Source organism: Dromaius novaehollandiae, chromosome 4 (assembly GCF_036370855.1).
Source record: "Dromaius novaehollandiae isolate bDroNov1 chromosome 4, bDroNov1.hap1, whole genome shotgun sequence".
NCBI lineage: Eukaryota > Metazoa > Chordata > Aves > Casuariiformes > Dromaiidae > Dromaius > Dromaius novaehollandiae.
The window spans coordinates 55,064,734-55,085,581 of NC_088101.1; the positions used below are offsets into that span (position 1 = coordinate 55,064,734).

Here is a 20,848-nt window from a genome sequence, read left to right on the forward strand (position 1 = left end):
CGCCGCCAGCGGGGATGGCGGCGCGGGCGACCGCCGCGACCCGCCCGCCCAGCGGCCGCGTGCGGCGGGCAAGCGCGGGCGGCCCGGGAGCTCCGCTCCGAGCGCCTCGGTTGCCGCTGCCCCAGCGGCGGCTCCCCGGAGAGAGGGAGAGGGCACACGCCGCGCCAGGGCCCGCGGCAGAGGGGGCGGCCCGCCCGGCCTGCCGGCACCGTACGGCTCCCGCGGGCCTGCCGGCTGCCCGCGGAGGCCGCGCCGCCCCTCCGCGCGGGCAGGGGGAGCAGCCCGCGGCGGAAGCGAGGGCGGCTCTCCCCGCGAGCCGGCGGAGGCCGCCCAGGCCTGCCCGCTCCGCTCCGCCGCCGCTGCTCGCCGCCCGCCCCAGGGCTTTACCTTCCAGCGGCGGCGGGGCTCCGCGGGACGGCGTCGGGCGCAGGGACTCACCACCCCACCTCAACGGCCGCCGCCGCCATCTTGGCTGCCGCTCCGCCGGAGGGCGCGGGAGGCGGGCCGCGGCGGACGGACACACACCGTTACCTAGTAACCTCGGCCCGCGGATGCCGTTCCGCGCCGCGCAAGCGCCGCCCGCGCTGGGCCACGTGACGGCAGGGCGGCGGCGGCGGCTCTTCCCGCGCTTCTCCGCGCCGCTGCGTGGCGCGGGCGCGCGCGGCTGAGCGAGACCTCCGCGCGCCGCCGCAGACGTCGAAGGCAGCCGAAACGCCAAGTCCCAGCATGCACTGCGCGAGGAGCGGGTTGACCCCCTCGCTACCTGGGAGCAGTGCACCCTGGGACCTGTAGTTTTCCAGTGAGCTTACCCTGCCCGGTGACAGGACCAGCGCGTGTGCGCTGAGCCCCGCTGGCCTGGAGCGGGCTCGGAGCGTCGGGCTCGTTATGCTTATAAAATAAATACGGAAGCGGTATAAACTGATAAACTCTGTAAACGACTTTACAACTGACTGAAATACTGGTAAACCGTGACGTCAGAGCCACGAGCAGTGAATAGGAGTCAGAGCCCGTCTTTATTTAGAGCAATATCGGTTTACAGAGTCTGTTTCTGTCTGCCGTTATTTTATCTCCTGGTCGCAGCTGAAAGTGCAGGAGTGGAAAGACGGGTGCAGACACAGATCCTTTGCATCCGGTCAGGCAGTTTCCCTACTTTTTTTCCGCATTGCCAGTTTTCCTGCTCAGCTACTCGCTTCAGCACTTGGAGCTCAGCGACCTGGGCTTTTTAAATTTTTCTTTGAAAAAGATGAGGCATTTTAAAACATAGCTGTTTGTTATTTGTGGGTAGTAGTCATGCAGTGATTTACCATTATACCACTGTCTCCCCGTTGTTCAGGCCAATAAACTTGCAGTTTATAGCAAAAGTTCTTGCTATTACTTCTCAAATGACTGGACTGGCATAGTGCACTCACGGTTTTCAATTGCTTTTCCCATAAAGCTCACATCATTTATATTTCACTCACTAGAGCGTCCCATTGTCAGAGCAGGCAAAACAAGCTAACATCTTCAGCATTTATATTACACTGAGCTTCTAAGGCAGAAGCATTAAATATTTACGTATGTTCATCCTGGGCTAGATACGTTCTGCTGATACTACATAAAAATATAGTTCAAAACCCCGCCGCTCTTACCTGTGCCCATTGATTTTGCTCTAGCAAAAAAACAGATGTCATGAGTTGTTTTCAAGGACACATTCATCCATCTCTATTTAGAAGAGGGAGGGACAAATTGTTCAGAAAATCTGTGAAATAAAAATGTTTCAGTAAAAATATCTTCGTTTTCCCCAGCAGATGCCCCAATAGCAAAGGAGCAGTTCTGGATGATATTTGAAAGGGGAGACTGCCTGTCACAGAAATATTTTTCTCCCATTTCTACCGTGGGCTACATGAGTATATTCCCATAACTGAAATCACTTTGAAAAGAATCTGCAAGAATCTGTACGAAAACTCTGTATATAGTGAATAGATATTATTCATCTGTGTTGCGGTTCTGCAGCTAATGAAGTAGTTAGTTTATTAGCCCTTTTTATGTTATCCTTTTAATTAATGTCCTTTTCTCTTGGCCTTAGATAGCATGTCTGCATATCCAGCAGTGTATTCACAATGTTGCTGTTGGTTAAATGCTTCGTATTATCATACTGCCGTACCTCTCACTGCCCGGCAGATGGAGGCAGAATTTAAGAAAAGTAATGCCTTAACACTACTATTTCGTTGTTGTTGTTACTGTACCTCATTCTTAAAACACAGCTTCTTCATTCCTATAATTTCTTGCAAAAAAAGATTTCTTACGTGAAAATGTGGGACGCTGTTAAGGAAAAACAATAAATTAAATAGATTTCAGTATGTCTCAGTAACAATTTCTTAACTGTAGTCTTTTATGTGTCATAATTGTGCATTTTCTCTTCCTTACTACAGTGTCATATACTGGTAGTAACTCTCTCCTAGTAGCTTGAAGCGTTGTTATTCTGATTCCTGCTTAACATTTGCAAGATGACTTTTTTCTTCTTCTTTTCATTTTTCTAACCCTTCTGGAATTGGCTGCAAATACATTCTTTTTTTAAAAAAAAAGGAGGGGGAAAGTGCTCCAAAGAAAAGAACCACTACTAGCTCCTCAAAGATTTTTTTTTCATTGTGGGGTGGGGAACTACAAATGGGCACAATAAATATGAAAGAAACTTAGAGTGCACTGCAAGAAGCATTATTTTCCCAAAGGAGGTTCTCCGCTATTATTACATAGACCAGGGTTTTGGAATGACTCTGTGAGCCAAACCAAATATGGGTCGAAGAATGCCTTGTCAATTAAAAAAAATAAACATATCCTTTTGGGGGAAGTCCTAGATCAACACTAAGGAGCCTCTATACTGTCAGTAACTGCTGAACAAGCTTTAGTCTTTGTCAATATTTTATTGGATAATTCCTACTACAAAGATCTGTGTTATAAGTGGTACCATCAGCAGACATGCTAATGAATGCATACTCACAGAAACTGAATGAATTACCCTTAATTAGGATTGAAAGCTATGCTAGAGGCATGTCATAGTTTTTTCCTTGTAAATCTGCTAATCAAGAAGTTAATTTTATTTTATTATTCCAGGGAATAATAAAAGGGAAGAGAAAGAAAGCAAACAAAATACAGGAGTATGAGGACTACGGACAATAAAAAGTAAGGAATAAAAGTTTAACTGAGATTGAGGAGGCAAAAGGAGGAGTTCAGGAGAGGGTTATTTTAAAGGTCCTGAAACAAAGGCACCGATAAACAGGGCATTTGGTTCAAATAATCATTGTTCACTTTTTTGCTGATTTTGTCACTTCCAAGTAGTTTTTTGCTGAAAAGATGAAACTGGCCAAAAATGATTAGTCTATCAAAATATGGCTATGCAGTGCCTATTAGACTACAATGTTAAAGCTAGTTTTTCTTCCTTATCATAACATTAGATTGAAAAGATGTCTTCTTCTTAAGGCAGTAGCAAAGAGCTTTGAGTTGCTTTGTACAGCAAGATAAAGTGTCTACCTAGCCCTGTTTGGTCTAATAATAAATTAGATGTGCAGTGCTGAGGCACAAATATTTAAAATCCCAAAGCCAAGCATTAAGATAGTCAAGCATCAGCCAATTCACCACAATGAAGAAGAAAGCAATTCTTGATGATCTCCTCAAACATAATAGCCATCTTTAGCAATGAAGAAAAAAAGTAAATGGAAGATAGGTGTTAGCTAACCTGGTCAGACACTGGAAAAGTGTCTGAATCTCCACTGAGGAAATGCCAGATTCCCAGCTGTAAACCTTTCCTCAGTCTGTAGGGGTGGGGAAAGTAATCCTCTTGATACCGCTGTTGTCATCTATCTGTAATATTTGCTGTTAAACATACTCCAAGTATTGTACATTCTAGTAAAAAAGTAGTGGCTCATATCAAACCCTCCAGTGGTAAAAAATGATGGGGTGGATGTAGGAATAAAATTCTCCATGAAATATTCAGAATAGTTTCATCAGGAAGCGAAATCCCCTTCAACCATGAGGCATAGGCAGTTTGGGTTTATTAAGCATGCTCATTTCACAAAATCAAAACATTGGGAGCTCCACTATTGTTCTACCTAAAAGCTCTGTGTCTCCCTAGGCCCCTAGTATTCTTATCGTCCCCTTCTAAGTCAGGCTCCATTAGAGCCTATCTTGAAAAACATTTTAAAGGAGGTCTCTATAGCAAAGAAGTTAGTGAGGTCACAAATACTACTTTATTCTTAATTTCAGGTCCAGTTTCACAAACAACTTAGAAAAATAGTGCTGAATCTGGATGTCTCTGCTTGTTTGTTGCTTAGTTCAGCGTTATATTTGATACACTGTACTGTTCTCTATCTAGTCGCATATATTTTATTCTTTTTTCTTTCCAATCCAGTAACATCTTCAGTTTATTCCTTTTGTTTCCAAGAAGAAACAAAATACTTTGGTTCTTCTGAAATGGCAGCTTCGAGTTAAACAAGCATATTTGCAGATTCCTCAGAAAAGTGAGTAGGATCAGCCTTTAATTCTTTTTTTTTTTCATTTTACAAGTAAATAAATGATTTTTTTTTGTTTATTTTCCTTGGTTATGAATCTAGAGGATGAAAAATATTGTGCCACCATTTGAGATTCCATTCTAAGAGGAGGGGGTTGTGGGTACTTTGTACTTTCTTCTTCTGTGATTGGAAAACGAAAAAGTACCTGATAGCAATCATTTCTGCACATTCATAATAATGCTTTCTCTTCACTTTATGGCTTTGATTTTGTTCAAAAATGTAAGCATTAGAATAGTTAGCACATAAAAGCTACAGTGAATTCTTCAAAACCACCTAATTTTTTTTTCATATGTGTTCATGCTTTTAAAATTGAAGCAATCTGATGAAATTGTAGATCATTTTATATGCACTGTAGACTTCGATAGTCAACATCTGATCCAGAAAAATAGAACTTTCCTAACAATTACATGACCTTATGGTCACAACCAGTATGTGTTGACTTTCTGTAGCAAAAGTTGTTATGACAAGTTCTGAAGCAACACAGTTAATTAATTTTACGATGTGATACTATATTTCATCCTCTGGCAATAAAGAGTGCTATACTGAGTCCATTGTAATTATACTGTTGAATCACAAAGTCTAAATAGTACTATGCAAACAGCTCACTAAAATTTGCTGTTTAAAAATAAAGTATCAGATGAAATTTTACATGTTGTTTGACTTAACATTCCCATCTTTTATGCACATCTTACTTGCTGGAATTGTCAAAGAACTCAAACATCAGGTGTTTGCAAAATTAGTTAGTCAGTTACATTTTTTGGAAAAGAGATCTTAGGTGTAACCAGCAGTAGGCAAAGCATGATAATACAACTTCTGTTTTCAGAGTAGGTGTTTGCTTTTCTGAAGTAGGTCTTACAAATGTACGTGTACTTTCAGTCGAAGTGTGATGACCTGATGCTCCCAATGACCATGCAAGGATTTAAATTAGAGTAACTTTGAAGTGTTTTGAATAATTTTATAATCTAAATCTTTCTGTCACATTTCTAATAAAATTACTTCTGTGGTTCTGTTTTTGCTAATGACAAAAGGATGGTAGTAGAAATTTGATTCTACGTGATTAAATTTGTGCCACTGATTAGGGATGGTAGAGATGGACAGCAACACTTATTGTATGTATCAAGGAAGAGAGACTAGCTGGTGCACCTTTACAGAGAGATGACTTATTTTGTGCACAGTAGAATGTGAGAAGGATGTCTTTTTGGAAAAAACAAAAGAAAAACTGGGGTCAGCAGGAAGCTCCATGGGTACAGGAGACAGTCAGGAGAAGGCAGGGTATGTAAGCTGCTCTTTTAAGTGCGGCAGAGGATTATGGACTATATTCTCTTCTAGTCTCTGGCTACGAGATCTTGAACAAATCAGTTACCTTTGCCTTGTGCTTTTCTGCACAACAGAACTTAATTCATGTTTGTTATGATCTTGGGGTTAATGAATAGGAGACAAACATTAGTAATGGTAGGTATTATTATAAATTATTTTAAATAACTCTGGGCCTTCACCAAAACTACTATTTTTCTATCTTCTGCAGAGGAGTTGTGTACAGATATAGACGTTTATTATATCTTTAACTTCCATGATGTGTTCCGTCTGTGTTAGTATTACTGTCTTTGCTACTGTGTGTTGAAAAAGATGGAGCTACTCATTTTATATTTTTAATCAGAATTCGGGGGGAGGGGAGGGGAGAGGTATGCCAAATTTGGAATGTGATAAAACAATGTCCAAGTAGGTTGAATTTGCTGGTCTTTTCATCCGTATTAATTAATGTTTGTTACTGATTTCTGTGTCATATGTCTTAATTATATATCTGGTCTTAGGATACCATAAACAAACAAAGTGAATTATTTAAAGCCTGGATTTTATTGTTACATCTTTGTATCTTAGAGCAATACATCTTAGAACAATGTTAAACAGATCAAGTTCATTAATTCTGTCATTTCAGAATAAAGAGGAAGTCCTTTTCTGCTAGTCACTTGGCATCGTCAGGGAATTACATTTTACATTTATTGTCCTGACATAGAGTTCATTGTGTGATTATGCAGGTTTTAGAGAGCACAAGAATTATTATTCAGCTTACAGGCTGCAGTCATAGGCTGCAGTCACTCAGTGCAATGGGTTTGTAGCAGGTGAAATCTTTGTAAGTTTATAGGTATACTTTTGTTTTCTTGATCCAATTTGTTTTTTACCACTGCCTTCAATAGGATTGCAGTAAACCATTATCACAAATTTTGAAGATAACATCTTAAAAGAAGAAAGAACTTTATAATATTCTGTTTTTTCTTATTTGTCCAAAAGTAAGGCAAGTGTTGGCACATAGTAATCTAACTTGTCTAACACTGAAAAAGCAAAATATTATTAATAATTTGTATGAGAGAGATCATTAGCTCTTATGCATGAACAAGTGCACAGAGTGAGTTACAGCAATGTAAAAGCAAATAGAGAAGTGGAATTTCATGGTGAAAATGTGTTAAAGATTAATAAGTGCATCTGATAATTTTGTTATTACATTGCACTCAGAGGTTACTGCTAGTGGAGTGATGCAACAAAATGATTATAACAGTCTGACAAATGATTACAATGCAGATGAAATCCATATTTGCAGAGGTCTTTTTTTTTTAGTGGCAAACAAATGCATTATTGTTTCTTGTTATTTGTCTATCATCCATTTTTCCCACTATTTTCAACTGTTTTCATAATTCAAACAGAACATATTAAATCCTACTCTGAACTGAAGATAAAATTTTAAGGCCTGAAGTGTTTATGCATTAGTATTTTTCCCATAAGTGGCCATTGCTCAGAAAGCTGATATTTTTTAAAGCAGACTGATACAAAGGGATGTAATTTGAATAATATTTTATCATATCAAAGAAAAACCCAAAGAAGAAAAGACAGAACTGCTATTCAAAAACACAAGACTCAACTTATCAATCTTCTTAAGGAATAAATTGATAGCAAAAATTGCTTAGCTCTTTCATCAGTAGATTTCAAAGAATTTGTTAAGGCAATTAATATAATTACCCTCATTTTATCTAAGGGAAAATGTAAAAAGCCCACCAATTACATTCCTTAAAGGAATAGGCAAGTGAAACAATAATGGCCACTTGAAAGAAGTAAACTGAAGTAGCCCGAAGCCTGTGTTGGGTCATGTAGACTAAAGTAGCTTTCCTGAAGTCTAAAATGACTCTGATATTACCTCATGGGACTATGCATGTCAGTGGAATGAGAGAAGCAGAGTCCTACAGAGAGGCAAAAAATCATCTGTAGAGTAACCCTGAGAAAACAGTAAGAGAGCTTTGGGTAGAGTGCTGAGTAAGTGAAGAATTGCAACAGTGAACAAGAATACTGCTGCCTTGTGTTGATTTCCTTTATGCTCAGTAAAACAGGTGTTCATGTGCTTTCTTGTGAATAACCAGAATAACCTGAATTGCATCAAGGAGGTCCATCATCAACATCTCATTAACCTGGGGAATTTGTACCATCAAGAGTGTTTCACTTTACCTTGATCTTGTTCTGTAGCTATTTCAGTGCTTTGATGCAAGCCTCATGTGTAAAGGAGACAATCCAGGTCCTTACCTGAGTTGCAGTCATTTAATTAAATTGGACTCCTGCTAAATTGGTATAGATTATTCCAAATAAATCCTGAAAAGGCAAATGGCTTTAGAGAGAGAGAGCTTTGAGAACATATTAACACTGAAGTAAGTACAATGTACTCTGTTTTCTTATGTGTGACTACAAATTATTAACTATATTTAACTTTCAAAAACTTAGCGGAGAGAATTTTTAACTGCAGTCCAAGTTGTTAGCTAAATCCTGTGTCATTTTTCGATCACTTTACTCTCTTGAATGTGAGCTATCTCTTAAGCAAATACAGTGAAGTGAATTGTTGAACAATCTAAACTGTCTCCACTCAAGCTGGCAGAGCTGTACTCACTTTCATCAGTAGTTTCCCCTGCTAAGTTGGAAGCCTTTTAACATGTCAGTCAGCTATGCAAACACCCATAGCATATGTGTGTGAACCTCTTAGGCAATTATTTGTGGAATACAGTTACAATGTGAAGATATAATATTATTCTGGAAACTGGCACATTGTCAATTATGATAACTACTTAACCAGATTTTCTTGTAAACATACCAGGTAATTTTTAAGTCAGGCTGTGAAAAATTCTACACACCATTTTGGAAAGGAAACTACATTTAAAAACATGGACATACAGAGATTTTAGGTCAACATGAAGAAAGCATAAATCTGAGGTTGGCTTTCCTTTGATTACAGCTCTGTTCTGTCAGGTTTCATACTCGGAAAAAAGCTTGCTGACTAACTTATGAAACCAAGGAACATCTTCCTTTTAAAGACATGGTCTTTTTATTATTGTTAATTGTTTAGCGTATATGAAAGACTAATTAATTATTCCCTTGTGCTGAATACATATTTTCAAATATGTGATTTCAGCCAATCCTAAAAAAAAGAGTCCATTACATGTTTTCTATTTATCCTTAGCAGTCCACAAACTACAACAATGCAGAGAAAAGTGTAAACAAATTAATTCACAACAGATGGAATGAAAGTACATTTTGGCAAGCACAGAGTTACCATTCATGGTTATACAATCTTTGACCCTTCCATATTTCTACATGGCAGCAGAAGATGACCTAAAACTTTCCTGGACAAGAATCATACACACGTGAAAAGATAAAGCTTCACATTTTATAAATGGTGCTTGATACCTGCATTGCAGCTTATCAGGGAATAACTCCTCATAGTTCAGTGTACCATTAAAGCTTTTTTTGTGCTTGCAACTTCTTTTGCATCTGAATGATAAAAGGATGATATTAGGAACACATTAACTTGTGTCTACTAATTTTACAAGTTCTTAGACGTCTGTCAGATAAAATACCCTAGGAGGTACTCAGCTGGAAGTGCCAATAATGAGAACGAAGACCACTGCTTTCTACTGTTAACTGTTTCTTTTAAACATCCACAGGAGATATAAGATGGGTTTGATACTACTGACTGATCTTGCCTTGCTCATGGAAAGTTGTAAGCAGGTATTTGGTGTAGTGTAGAAGTGAGGAACAGCATTTTATTCTTTAGACATAGTTTTGTCAAAAATAATGAGAGTAATTAATGATGCTTGCCATATTTTGCTTCACTTCGTGCCAATTCTCTCAAGAGTAGCAAATACGAGCAATACTCATGTGAGCAGGCAGGTCTTCTGCTGGCCTTATTGATGTCTATGGCGTTTGCCAGTTTTCAGTGTTTGATGCATCCAATAGGTATGAGAAAGAGCTTTAAGACCCTTCTCTCTTCCTTTTGTGCTTATATGGCTTCCATCTGTATACTCTTTGAGGATCTTATATTTAATATGTCTATTCTCGCAAAATCATTGTAATGATGTATAACCTATAGACATCCTGAATAACACAGATCTCCATAATTCTTGCTCTGAGTTTAGTAATCTTTATTTGATTAGCCATCTAGTCTTCCTTTAAATACTTCAATTGATAGAAAATCTGCTTGTAACCTTTAATAAATTGTTTAATAGTTAATTAATCTGAGTTTAAAATGCTGGGTCTTTTTTCCACTTTCTACATTCAGAGTCCACCCACTGGGTCACATGATACCTGCATGAACTAAGTTAAGAGCCACACTATGAACAGGTATCTCTCTCCTTGTGAACAACATCAACCATGGCAGATTTCTCTGTAAGTATGACTTGTTGAACATGCCTTTGAATAATTCATGATGTAGGCTACCCATGAGAAAATTATTGCAATTATTAAGTATTTGAAATTCAAAATTTGAATTTAATTAGTTGGTCTTATGTAATTAGTATAGCGAAAGACTGCCATGCAAAAGATTCCAAATAAGACCCTAAAAATTAATCAAAGGAAGTGTTCATCAAGTGTTTGTCTTTAAAATGGGTTGACAGTGTGAATATTTACATTTGTGGTATATGAAACTTCCTGTATTGCTTTTGTTCAATATTTCCTTAGAGCTTACTTCCAAAAGCATTCCTATAAGCATGCTCATCTTTTGAACTGTTTGAAGAGCCAACATAGAAAGAGGGCAAACAATCTAAACAAATTAGATTTTAAAAAATTCTTTGATGTATTCATCTGACTATAAAAAACTTACATATAAAGTGAATTTGTCTAACCAAATCACTGAGACTATGTGCTTCTGGGTGCTTTCCAGTTTAGCTAAGATGTACTGGCTTACATCAGGCAGGATTCTTTGCCCTTTTTTTCCTATTCCCTTTGGCTTTGTCTATGCTACTATATTTGTTATTTTGTATTTTTCTTCTTATTCTATCAGCTCTAGTATGTAACTTCTAGTGTGTTGTGTGAATGTGTTTAGTTTCTAAATTAATTGAGTCAGTTAAGCTCTCTGCATACATCTGAAGCCTAAGAGATTTAGGCTCTGATTCAAGAAAGCACTGAGGTATATAGCTGAATGTTATGCTGAAGGCATTCCTGGATCACAGCAATGAAAGACAATGGATGATCCTTTATTATTTTTGGTCTATTTTTATTTCAGAAGTGCTGTGTTAGACATGGAATTACCATCTCCTTCTTATGTTGCAATTTAGAGTCTTGATAACTGCAACTCCTTAGTAACATTCCTGCCCACTGACTCATAGCAGATGTAAGCCTCAACACAACAGAATTTAATAGCAAAAACAATCCACGGTCTGGGAAGGGCTCTGGAATTCTTTGCATCAGCTTGAGAAGATTTAACAACTTTGAGTTCTGTCCAGAGGGTAAAGGTAAACATTGAAGGTACCTGTGAGGGAGGAAGAAGGAATTTGGGGTAATTTCTAAAGTACTGGGTTAAAAGTAATGTATATTTGAAATCCACGGAACGGGTACAGTGTTATGCTATGCTCTATGAATGTTGCTTCAGCAGGATCTAGCTATTTCGCTGTGATACTGCGTTAGTCTGCTAAAAAACCTCCAACTCAAATCTGTAGTTTCTAAATCTATAATACTGTGTAGCTATATGAACAAGGTTGGTCCTGAGGCCTAGAAGTGGATCAAATCTTGAATGACTGTCCATTATTCAGAAGAGGAAACTGGGTGTTGTTTTACGTAATATCATCTAATTAAAACAAGGCAAAGTTTGTGCATGAGTGTGATCATTAAAACCTGTTTGAATTTTAAGAAAGTGAATAGGAAAAAAATTCTGTTCCAGTCATTACCTGGCCTTTTGGCAGACAAATTCTCTGACTCTTATTATTATTGTATGTATTAGCATTGCAATTCTTATTGCCACCGTACAAACAGAAATCAACATCTGAATTCCATCTGGTTTGCTGTCTCCAGAATTCAAGAAGAAGAAAACTGGCTGAGAGTTCAATATTTTCGTAGCATAGAGTTTTTCTAATATCATCAAGTCTATTTAGTATCTTGTTATTGAAGGACTCAAAAAACATGACATTTAGGAGAAATTTGAGCACTGGATTGTCTGAGTAGCCTGTAAAGAAAGCCCAGGCACAGACAGAATACAAAAGAAAAATGTTCAAAGGTACCTTTCTAGAATTTCAATTAAGTAGCTATAGGAGAAATCTTTTCTGTACAACAATGCAAGTGCACATTCCAAGTGTAATCTTTGAATAGTATATGAGTAGCCTTATATGGATAAAGTTTCCAAGTTTCGCAAGAGTTGCCCATAAACCTCAATATTGCTAAAATAAAAGGCAATCCTTTTTTCAGCTGTTAAGGACTTGTACCTTCAACTGGAAAATGCTACACTGGTTTTGTCATTCTAAAATGATGTATGATGATCAATCTACATGTCTATTATATAAGATTAAGATTTATCTGGGAAGGGGTCTCCCCGGCACAAGTTTGCTTTCTTTACTGGCAAACACTGGTATTATGAGAAAAGTCTTGGAAGTGCCTCAGCACATATTATCTCTTTGGATCTGCTAGTAACAGCAACAAAAATATTTGCTAAGTTATGCGATTGTTTTCATATGTGACATGGACTAAGATTTGTAATTTTGCGGGGGAAATTTTTGAGATGAAGAGTGTTTTTACTTCATTGTGATTGTTTATCAGCAGTTGTAGTCTCTCTCTTCACTTTTAATTATTTTACTCTGCAAGTACATTTCTGAGTAATGCATTTTAAATAGCTATATAACAACCAGGGTAAATATTTAAACAAGTGGAGAAATCAGTTTGAAAAATTACTTTCAAAGCAGTCTTCCAAGACTGAGATTTTGAGCTTTGCTTGAACACAGCTGTAACTTTACATATTACCAGAGAGGATGGATTTACACTGTCAAAGAACTGCTACTAAAACAAACTTTTTCAAAACTTTGTGTAGGAATGTGGAAAACTAAGTAATCAGTTATCAACGTTAATTCCAAGACTGAATCTGTTGATTTAGTTAGTGTATGTAAGGCACTTTGAACATATATGGGGTCTGATCCCATCGTATGAAAATTTGCCACTTTTTAAATCACTTCTAGTTTTGATTATTCAGTGAACAAACTATTGCCAAATCTCATGTGACTGGAATTGGGGGATCAGATAAACTACAGGAATTTACACCTGCTTAGAAACTGGCTCAAAGGTATAGGTAATTATACATTTTGCGCAGCAAAATTGTGAAGGGATGCGGATTGGTGACAAGGGCTTCCAAATCCTTTATTTGTTCTCTTTCAGCAGAATTATGTTTGGGCAGTCACACTTTGTCCACCAATACAATTTAATATTAGTAACCAGATGTCACTAAGTCCATTGATCTCAGCATACTCCCATATGGCAACACTCAGGTTTTTGCTATCTTGTGAGAACTCACACGCTAGAAAGGTTCGCTGGAGTCCTGCCCTTGGCAGAATCAGCGCTGCTCACTGTCTTCTGCCCCTTCTTGTCCATTCTGCTGGGCAGGAGCAGATGCAGGGAAACAGGGTTAGGTCAGCCATTTCCTTCCACAGCTTGAGTTTTCATGCATCTTCCTAGTCTTCACCTTTCGCCCTTTTTTGGAACAACAGCACAAAGACTTTGCTCTCCCGGACTCTTGTTCATGCTCGAGGCCCACCCTGCAGTTTTTCCTTGTGTACTCTCTGTTTTAACGTCTCCCCTTTTTCTGAATGACAGGTCTGTCAAATGGAGCTCTCAGTTGTTCCCTCTTAATACTCCCTTAGTTCTTTTATGATCATAGTGAGCTTAAACATATTTTAGGTGACTTGAGCAATCTATTTAAATCATCACATTAAGAACTTTATTCATTAGAGAGTATTACTACATTTCGGCATGTCCTCTGAACATATCTTAGTTCAGTGCTAAAGCTGATGTAGACAAACTTGTCTTCCAAGTGCAGCCCTCATGAAATTCCACATAAGGGAATATGCTTTATACAGAGGCATCCTTTGAATAAAAAGGTGACTCCATTTGAAGATGACAAACCAAACCAACTGCACAAACTGTACACTCCTCAGCACTTCATTCCTTTTCTGCAGCTTTCTTGCAGTAGCTCACACATGCTATGAAAGACATGGTCTGACTTGATTGTGCCTGGTAGTCTTCTATTTTTTTAACACAAACTGTTCTGAACACTATGTAAGATGTACCTGATAGTTTCTTTAAAAAAATAAAATCATTATAGCTGTAAAGATGTACAGTCCTTTAAGACTGGTGCTGCACTCAAGCATTCACAATTAGCAAAATCATGATAGAACAGTCCAAATATTAAGACCAATGGGAGTGAGGACAGTGTGCTTTCAGAAGAAAAAAAACCCTCAAAATCTAGCAGAACAGTTTAATATGGGTCTTTTGATGAAAGAAATACAGTCTGTTCTCTCCTAGAAAACATACTTAGGCCATGCATGGAGCAGGGACTGAGAGTGTCAGAGAGAGAAGGTCATTTGCAGGCTGTAATGTACTCTGCGGTCACTCCTTTCCCACAGCAGACAGAATGTCACTGCCACAGGTGGCAACAGCTGCTTTCAAAATAGTAGTGGCTGCAACAGCCATAATTACCACTATCAATAAGGGTAACATGCTTATTTTTTGTCATGACTCAAAACCTCTGAAATCCAGACTAATACCAGAATTCAGTGCCAGGCAATTTTTGCAGATCCATTTTTCTTAAGCCTGAAATTTATAGGATTTCACAACTTTAAATAAGAACAGAACTTGTCACATTTAATAACAATAAAGTTTCTAATTCAAATAATATAACATCTATTTGCTTAACATGAAGAACAACTTACAGGCATGATTCAGAAGATTTATGGCATAGAAATAACTTAGCCTAAGATTTTCAGGTCAAACTTTCTACTCAAGATACACTTATAAATAATTTATAATGGATTTTTTTTGAATCCTTAGGGATAGATATCAGCTTATTCTAGTGCTTAGCAGGTTTGTGGTAGATGTTTGGTATGTGCTTAAAAATCTTTTTCAGGTAGCTGTAAGCTGAGTTAATGGGGCCACATGGCGCTCTCAACATCACGTGTATCAGTCCAGTGCCAGATGCGGTATAACAAAGATTCATACAGATATATTTGGGTCTCATAACTCTTTCTGGAATTTTCTGGGCTGTACTACGTTTTAATGCACACAAAATATCAATGTGCACAAAAGCCTGATGCTTCCTGGAAGTGTCAATATTATTTCACATTTACTGTGCAGTAGCTTTTCACGCGCACTGTAGAAACATATGCAATTTCTAGACATAGGATAGGGGTGATCAGAGCCACTTAAAAAAATCAAGTGTGTGGGAGCTCTAAGCAAAGCTACTGAATCTTCCTGGTCCTTTACAACATATAACAAAATAACCAAGTATGTGGGGACCACAAGGCACGTATTTCAGGGGGTCAAGAGAAGAAAAATTCTAGCAGCTGTTCACAGGGGGGAAGTGACAAGAGCTTTCCATGTCCTCGTGCAACTACAGGATGCATCTGGCCTTACGGTGCAGCTGGATCTTAGAGCCGCCTTGCTAAAGTCAGTCTCTGCTGACAACTCATTTCCTCTTCCACTGACTTTCTGCATCGAATCTTCTGTTTCTGCAAAGTGCGTTTGGTTGCCTCTTTAGCTTTGCTTGTCACCATGGGTGGTTATACTTCACCAGTATTTGGTTTGGCGACATGACTGATGTGTAAACCTTCCACAAGAGAATTGCATGCTTGCTGTTGGTTGTAATATACACAAATTGCACTTCCAGATATTTTAGATAACTTCAGAAATCTCTGTTAAAGAGCATAGCATAGAACAAAGCAAGTTTTAAGACTGCTTAAAGAAATTTAATTAAAGGATATTTTCCTCTGACAGCCATCCCCAGTGGTATATGTTTTGCTTAGCACTTGGCAAAAATCCCCCTGGTGATCATTTATGAAAGATTCACCAAAAACAAATATGATGCTTTCAAACTAGCAAAACTCAGAACTAAAAATAGAAGCTGTTGCTTTCTTACATAGAATAGTTGTACTTTTAAAAATCATCCTAAGTGTTTTATAGGTAGGTGATGAAAACCTGAAATTTGGCAGGACTGTAATTTCTATTCTTGCAAGAGGTTTTCAGAGATAGGGTGAAAATGAAGCTTGATTTGCCTGATTTTACAAGAACTTAAAAAACATACTTCACACAACCACCTTGGTTATCTTTACACAGCAAAAAGCACAGCCTGCCAAATTTCCACTGGAGATTTGTATTAATTCCTATAGAGACTGAATGGAATTTTCCATGAAGGTGGTGATTCAATAAGCACATGCTGAAGTGCTTTTCTGAAATGGAATCATTAATCTCTATGTGTCTTATGCTTTGTCTAACCAGAAATGTATTTGGGTTTAACATGTAATTAACTGATTTAGTTCAATCAGTAGAAAAAACAGAGAGGGCACATATTTTGATTTAAACAGGAGTTAGCATATGTATGCTAAATCAAAATATTTTAAGTAAAAAAAAGGAAACATTCCTCGCTTGATAGCTTGCAGTGGTTTAATTAGTCTGTAAAAAATTGGCTTATTGAAGTAAAGGGATTTAGAATGCTATGGGTCATACAGTACAAAATACGCACAGCCAGCGATTGACAGATGTCATCCTTGTCACCATTAGAATAAAAGCTGAATATCACACAATAACTATTGAGCACTTTTTCCAGAATTACTCTATGACAGAAAAAAGATTATCTCCATGCTTTCCTGGCACACAGAAGTCGTAAGATATTTGCTTCAGTTCAAGGACAACTATCCAAATTCAGGTTTTAATTACTTCAATGTAACAGAGAGCTTTCTGCCAACTTTTAAGGACCGACAAGGAATATTGTTCTGCTTTTCAGAGCATTTTGAAAGGGTATTTTGTTTTCATTATAGATTGTGTGATTTTGTAATCTCAAATGACTGTCCTAAAATGCATGGAGACCTTCTATCCAAAGTGGTCTAGAAGAATAGAGTTTGTTTTTACTGGATTTTGGAATTTTGCTTGATCAGGCATTGTAACAAAGCCTAATATACACTATATTTACAATGTATAGGGACATAACTATAAGTTAAGTAGATTTTTTCAAATAACATTTTAAAGATGTCAGATGTAAAACCTTAATTTTAATATTTAACTAATATTTTATTTGTTACTCTACTTTGCAGTTTCTGAAGAATGAAGATTTTGATGTTGATTGATTTTATCCTTGCAGCTAGCCTGATGGATGGCATTGGCAGCTCTGTAAGTTCTGCTAATTAAGTCTGTATATAGAGTTTCTTCTAAATATTAATACCTGTCCTCCACAGTGCTTACAGCTTGATGGGATTGCAGACTCTTTGAAGGAAAAGATTAGAATTCAGAATAAATCTGAAAAACTGGGGAGATTTGCTAGGCATCAGAAGATGTCCAGTGGAGATGAATTTCTGATAAGGAAGAACTCACTGGGCAGTAGTGTTGAAGAAAGTAATCTAAGCTCACTGGATCAGACATCAAGTAGGAGGCAGTAGGGTATCTTTATGAAAAAGGTACCATGAGATGCGTTAACAGGAACATTGTACAAAAGGCATGTAAGGTAATTATACTATCATTCAGTGTTAATGATAACTCAGAATAACATGTTTAGAGCACCATACTTCTAGAAAAGCAAAACTCCCAAGAACTCCTAAAGTGTAACTAACTAACTTCGTGGCTGCAACAGTAGTATTTCTGGTCATTCACACACAGGAGGAAGAGTGTCTCCAGCCTTTGCTTCATCATCGACTTGTCTACAACTTTCTCTCAAATAAGACCCACAGCTTCATGTTCTCACTTGTTTACATTTCACTGTCTTAAAATCCACACTCACAGACAATGATCGCAGTTCCTTAGCTTCCAGTTCCGAAACCTTTCTTCTGCATATCCCGCCTTTCCAAAAAAACCCACACTCATGCACATACTTATTCCATCACTTGAAATACTTCTAATCTCACCAGTCCTGTACTGCCCATCTTGGCTCTCCTTCCTTCCTAACCTGATTGTGTATGCACATTAATTGCAGCAGCTGGGTTAAATATGGGACCACACGTCCTGGAGCAGAGCTGTCAGCAACTGTTAGATAATTGCTTCTCAATGTACAAACACTTGCTTCAGTAAAGCAGACATAACGGGTTATTTTTAGTTTGGTTTCTGTCAGTGGGCACTACTGTCCACTGGAGACTGTCACAATCAAATTCACATTTTTTGATTATTACAGCATCATAATAGTTTTACTTTGATCCATATGTAAGGAAAGGAATAGCAGTATCTTATAGCTGCTAATTCCTATACTATATCCCTGGGTTTTTTGCTACATTTTGCTACATTTTGCTACTATATTACTCTACCTATGCACTTGCTTAACTCCAGGGATTTTAATAGAGTTATCCTGTGAAAAAGTGGAGTAATATTTTAAAAGAGCAGTCCTGTAACCTGCAGATCTATAAGCCACATTGATCCACCTTAAAGTTAAGCAGCTCTCTTGTGACTCACCCATGGGAAAAATAGGTTTGGAATTCCAGATATGAGAATTGTGTTGTTGCTGTTGAGCAGCAAAGCGTTATGGGACTTGTCTGGAGTTCACAGAAAGAGATTTCAATGAGGAGGCTAGAATTGGGGAGGGAAAGAGCAAAATATGAGATACTAGTACTTTTTATGTATAGATTACTTTCAAACCTCTATTTCTGCTCAGTCATTTCTTTCATATGCTACAGTTATTCAGTATGGATTTCTTGATTATCACCTGGTATTTATCAGCATTATGAGCTTAAATCCTCTTCAACAGGAAATTTTTGTGTACTGTAGATGTATTACTGTTCTAATTACAATGAGTGCATACTCTGTAAAGAAGGGAATAAGTTCAGTGCCTTTCATTTTCTTGAACTAATTCACAATTTTTAAGTAAACAAAAAGAAAATGTAAACCTTTAAATGCAAAATTAAGAATAATATTTCAGACTGGTAGTGTTTAGTTTTGATTCAAAGGAATGGACCTTTTGTGGTCATAGATGAATTAGTATCATACTGAATGTATATATATCAAATTTTTCTTAGGTATACTACAAAATTTCCCGTGAAGACCTTTATTTTTTTACTATATAATTTAATCACAGCAGGAGAATGGCTCTTATCAATATAAATAGGTGCAGTGTTAGACCTAAGTTTTCACTAGATATGAAAAAAAAAGCACTTAGTTGCCTGTAGCTCTCTGTCCTCAAAGGCAGACTCCTGCTCTTTCCAGAAGCTAAAGTAGCTCTTTGTGCCTCAAACCCTGACAAATGTTGAAGAGACCCCCCACCCGAAGTCCAGCCTGTGAAACTGCAGGGGCCTTGCTATAGGCGCCAGCACTTCCACGGGTCACTAGAAGTCTTTCCTATAATTGAATGTTACCCTGTTGTCCAAGTTTGTGAGTACTGAGGTAAGACTGATACAGTCTAAACTCCTCAGTAAAACAGATGTTGCTTTAAAACTGAAGAAAGTGACATGGTGACTCCTTTATCACTCTTAACTCATTATGATTAGAATTACTATTTGATCTGACTGTTAACATGGATGGTGTTTTTGACAAATTTAGTTCTATAGTTAGCATTAGCTCATCTGGGTGAGCCTAAAAACTTTACTTTTTTAAATCAGTCTTTCCTGACCTACTGTATGGCTCTCCAGTTCTCCATCATTTTCTGTATGCACTCAGGACTAGTCCTGAGAATTTGCAGAGAGCTGACAAGAAGCCTCTTCTGAATTTCCAAATTTAGCTCAGTTTTTGTGAAGGGTTTATATGAAGCTGCAGATACATGCTGAGACAGCCATACTGGAAAGACTGCATAATAGCACAGCCTTCTTTTATAATATGCAACAGGTCATGCATTAGTCAGTGCTTATGGTTCTGGCAGACAACATCCCTCTGAGCCATTGTCACAAGTATGTCTCTGTATGAGCATATGTTTCTTTAAGTTTGTTCTTCTTCTCTCATTTCCTGCTAGAAGGTGCTTATGCTAGGAATGTTCTATAGTTAACAACAACCGACAAAGATTTTCAAGGGAGTATTCTTAAATAAGATGGGATATTAGGTCACCGACAGTTTTCTTCACCCTTCAAAAGAATTACAGGGTTTGGTCAATCTGCCTCTCATTTTACTGCTCCTTCTTGTGGTCAGACATCTTTAATGGCTTCTCAGGACCCAGCAGCAAGCAGACAGTTGGAGTCTGCAGATGAATCTGGGTGTGATAAGTCTGGTGTCAAAGCTGCCTAACATGGGCAACCCAGCCCCATAGAGGCAGCTGAACTTTCTCCTCAGGAACAGGTCACTGACAAACTGCGTAATCCAGCCACATGTATTCCCCATTTTTTTATCCCAGCATGTGTATTAGATTGCATGAATTCAGGAAAGCATCTGATACACTACAGAAATACTTAGAACAATGACTTATAATCAGGATCATTCTGCCAAGTCAGCATGCCTGATCAGCAAATCTGTTTTCAACAGGACTAAATATCTAAGGCAAATGGAACATGATGGATAAAAACCATCTTATAAATGCATCCACATGCATTCTTTTATTTTCAGACATTCTCTTGAAACTTCTCTAGTTCATCTCTACCTATTCATTGAAAGTTAATTGCATCTTCTTTAATGAAAAAGCAAGGGGGCTTGGACTCCTGCAACAATTAATTCTACCAGAAGTAACAGGACATAGTTGTGATAGTTTATATGGGTGTTTCTTGACTGTAACAGACATTCCTCTGCTTTTAAACTAGAACCACAAATTAATTATGAAAAAAAAGTCCACATGTGCTAGATTGAGAAAGTGTTGATTCTTCCTAGTACTGTTACTTTAATTTACAAGGTCTGTCCTTGGAGTTGTGTTGACA

General features: G+C 38.0%; 2 protein-coding genes across 16 annotated transcripts in view; one reads left to right on the plus strand and one right to left on the minus strand.

The window, feature by feature from the left end:
* Positions 1 to 731, minus strand: part of PCM1 (pericentriolar material 1) — a 42,780-nt gene extending 42,049 nt beyond the window's left edge. For all 13 annotated transcript variants that reach the window (XM_064511080.1, XM_026104582.2, XM_064511079.1 and 10 more), the window contains exon 1: positions 388 to 731. The gene's annotated coding sequence lies outside the window, so the exon portion shown is untranslated. The remainder of the gene's footprint in view (positions 1 to 387) is intronic.
* Positions 732 to 4,400: 3,669 nt separating this feature from the next.
* FGL1 (fibrinogen like 1) overlaps positions 4,401 to 20,848 on the plus strand; it is a 34,194-nt gene continuing 17,746 nt past the window's right edge. The window contains exons 1-4 of one of the 3 annotated variants that reach the window (XM_064511083.1): positions 4,401 to 4,493; positions 10,135 to 10,241; positions 11,077 to 11,349; positions 17,132 to 17,207. In XM_064511083.1, coding sequence (XP_064367153.1) covers positions 17,142 to 17,207 — 66 coding nt within the window. In that variant the 5' untranslated portion in view covers positions 4,401 to 4,493; positions 10,135 to 10,241; positions 11,077 to 11,349; positions 17,132 to 17,141. The remainder of the gene's footprint in view (positions 4,494 to 10,134; positions 10,242 to 11,076; positions 11,350 to 17,131; positions 17,208 to 20,848) is intronic. The other 2 variants (XM_026104603.2, XM_026104600.2) reach the window with 2 other exon arrangements.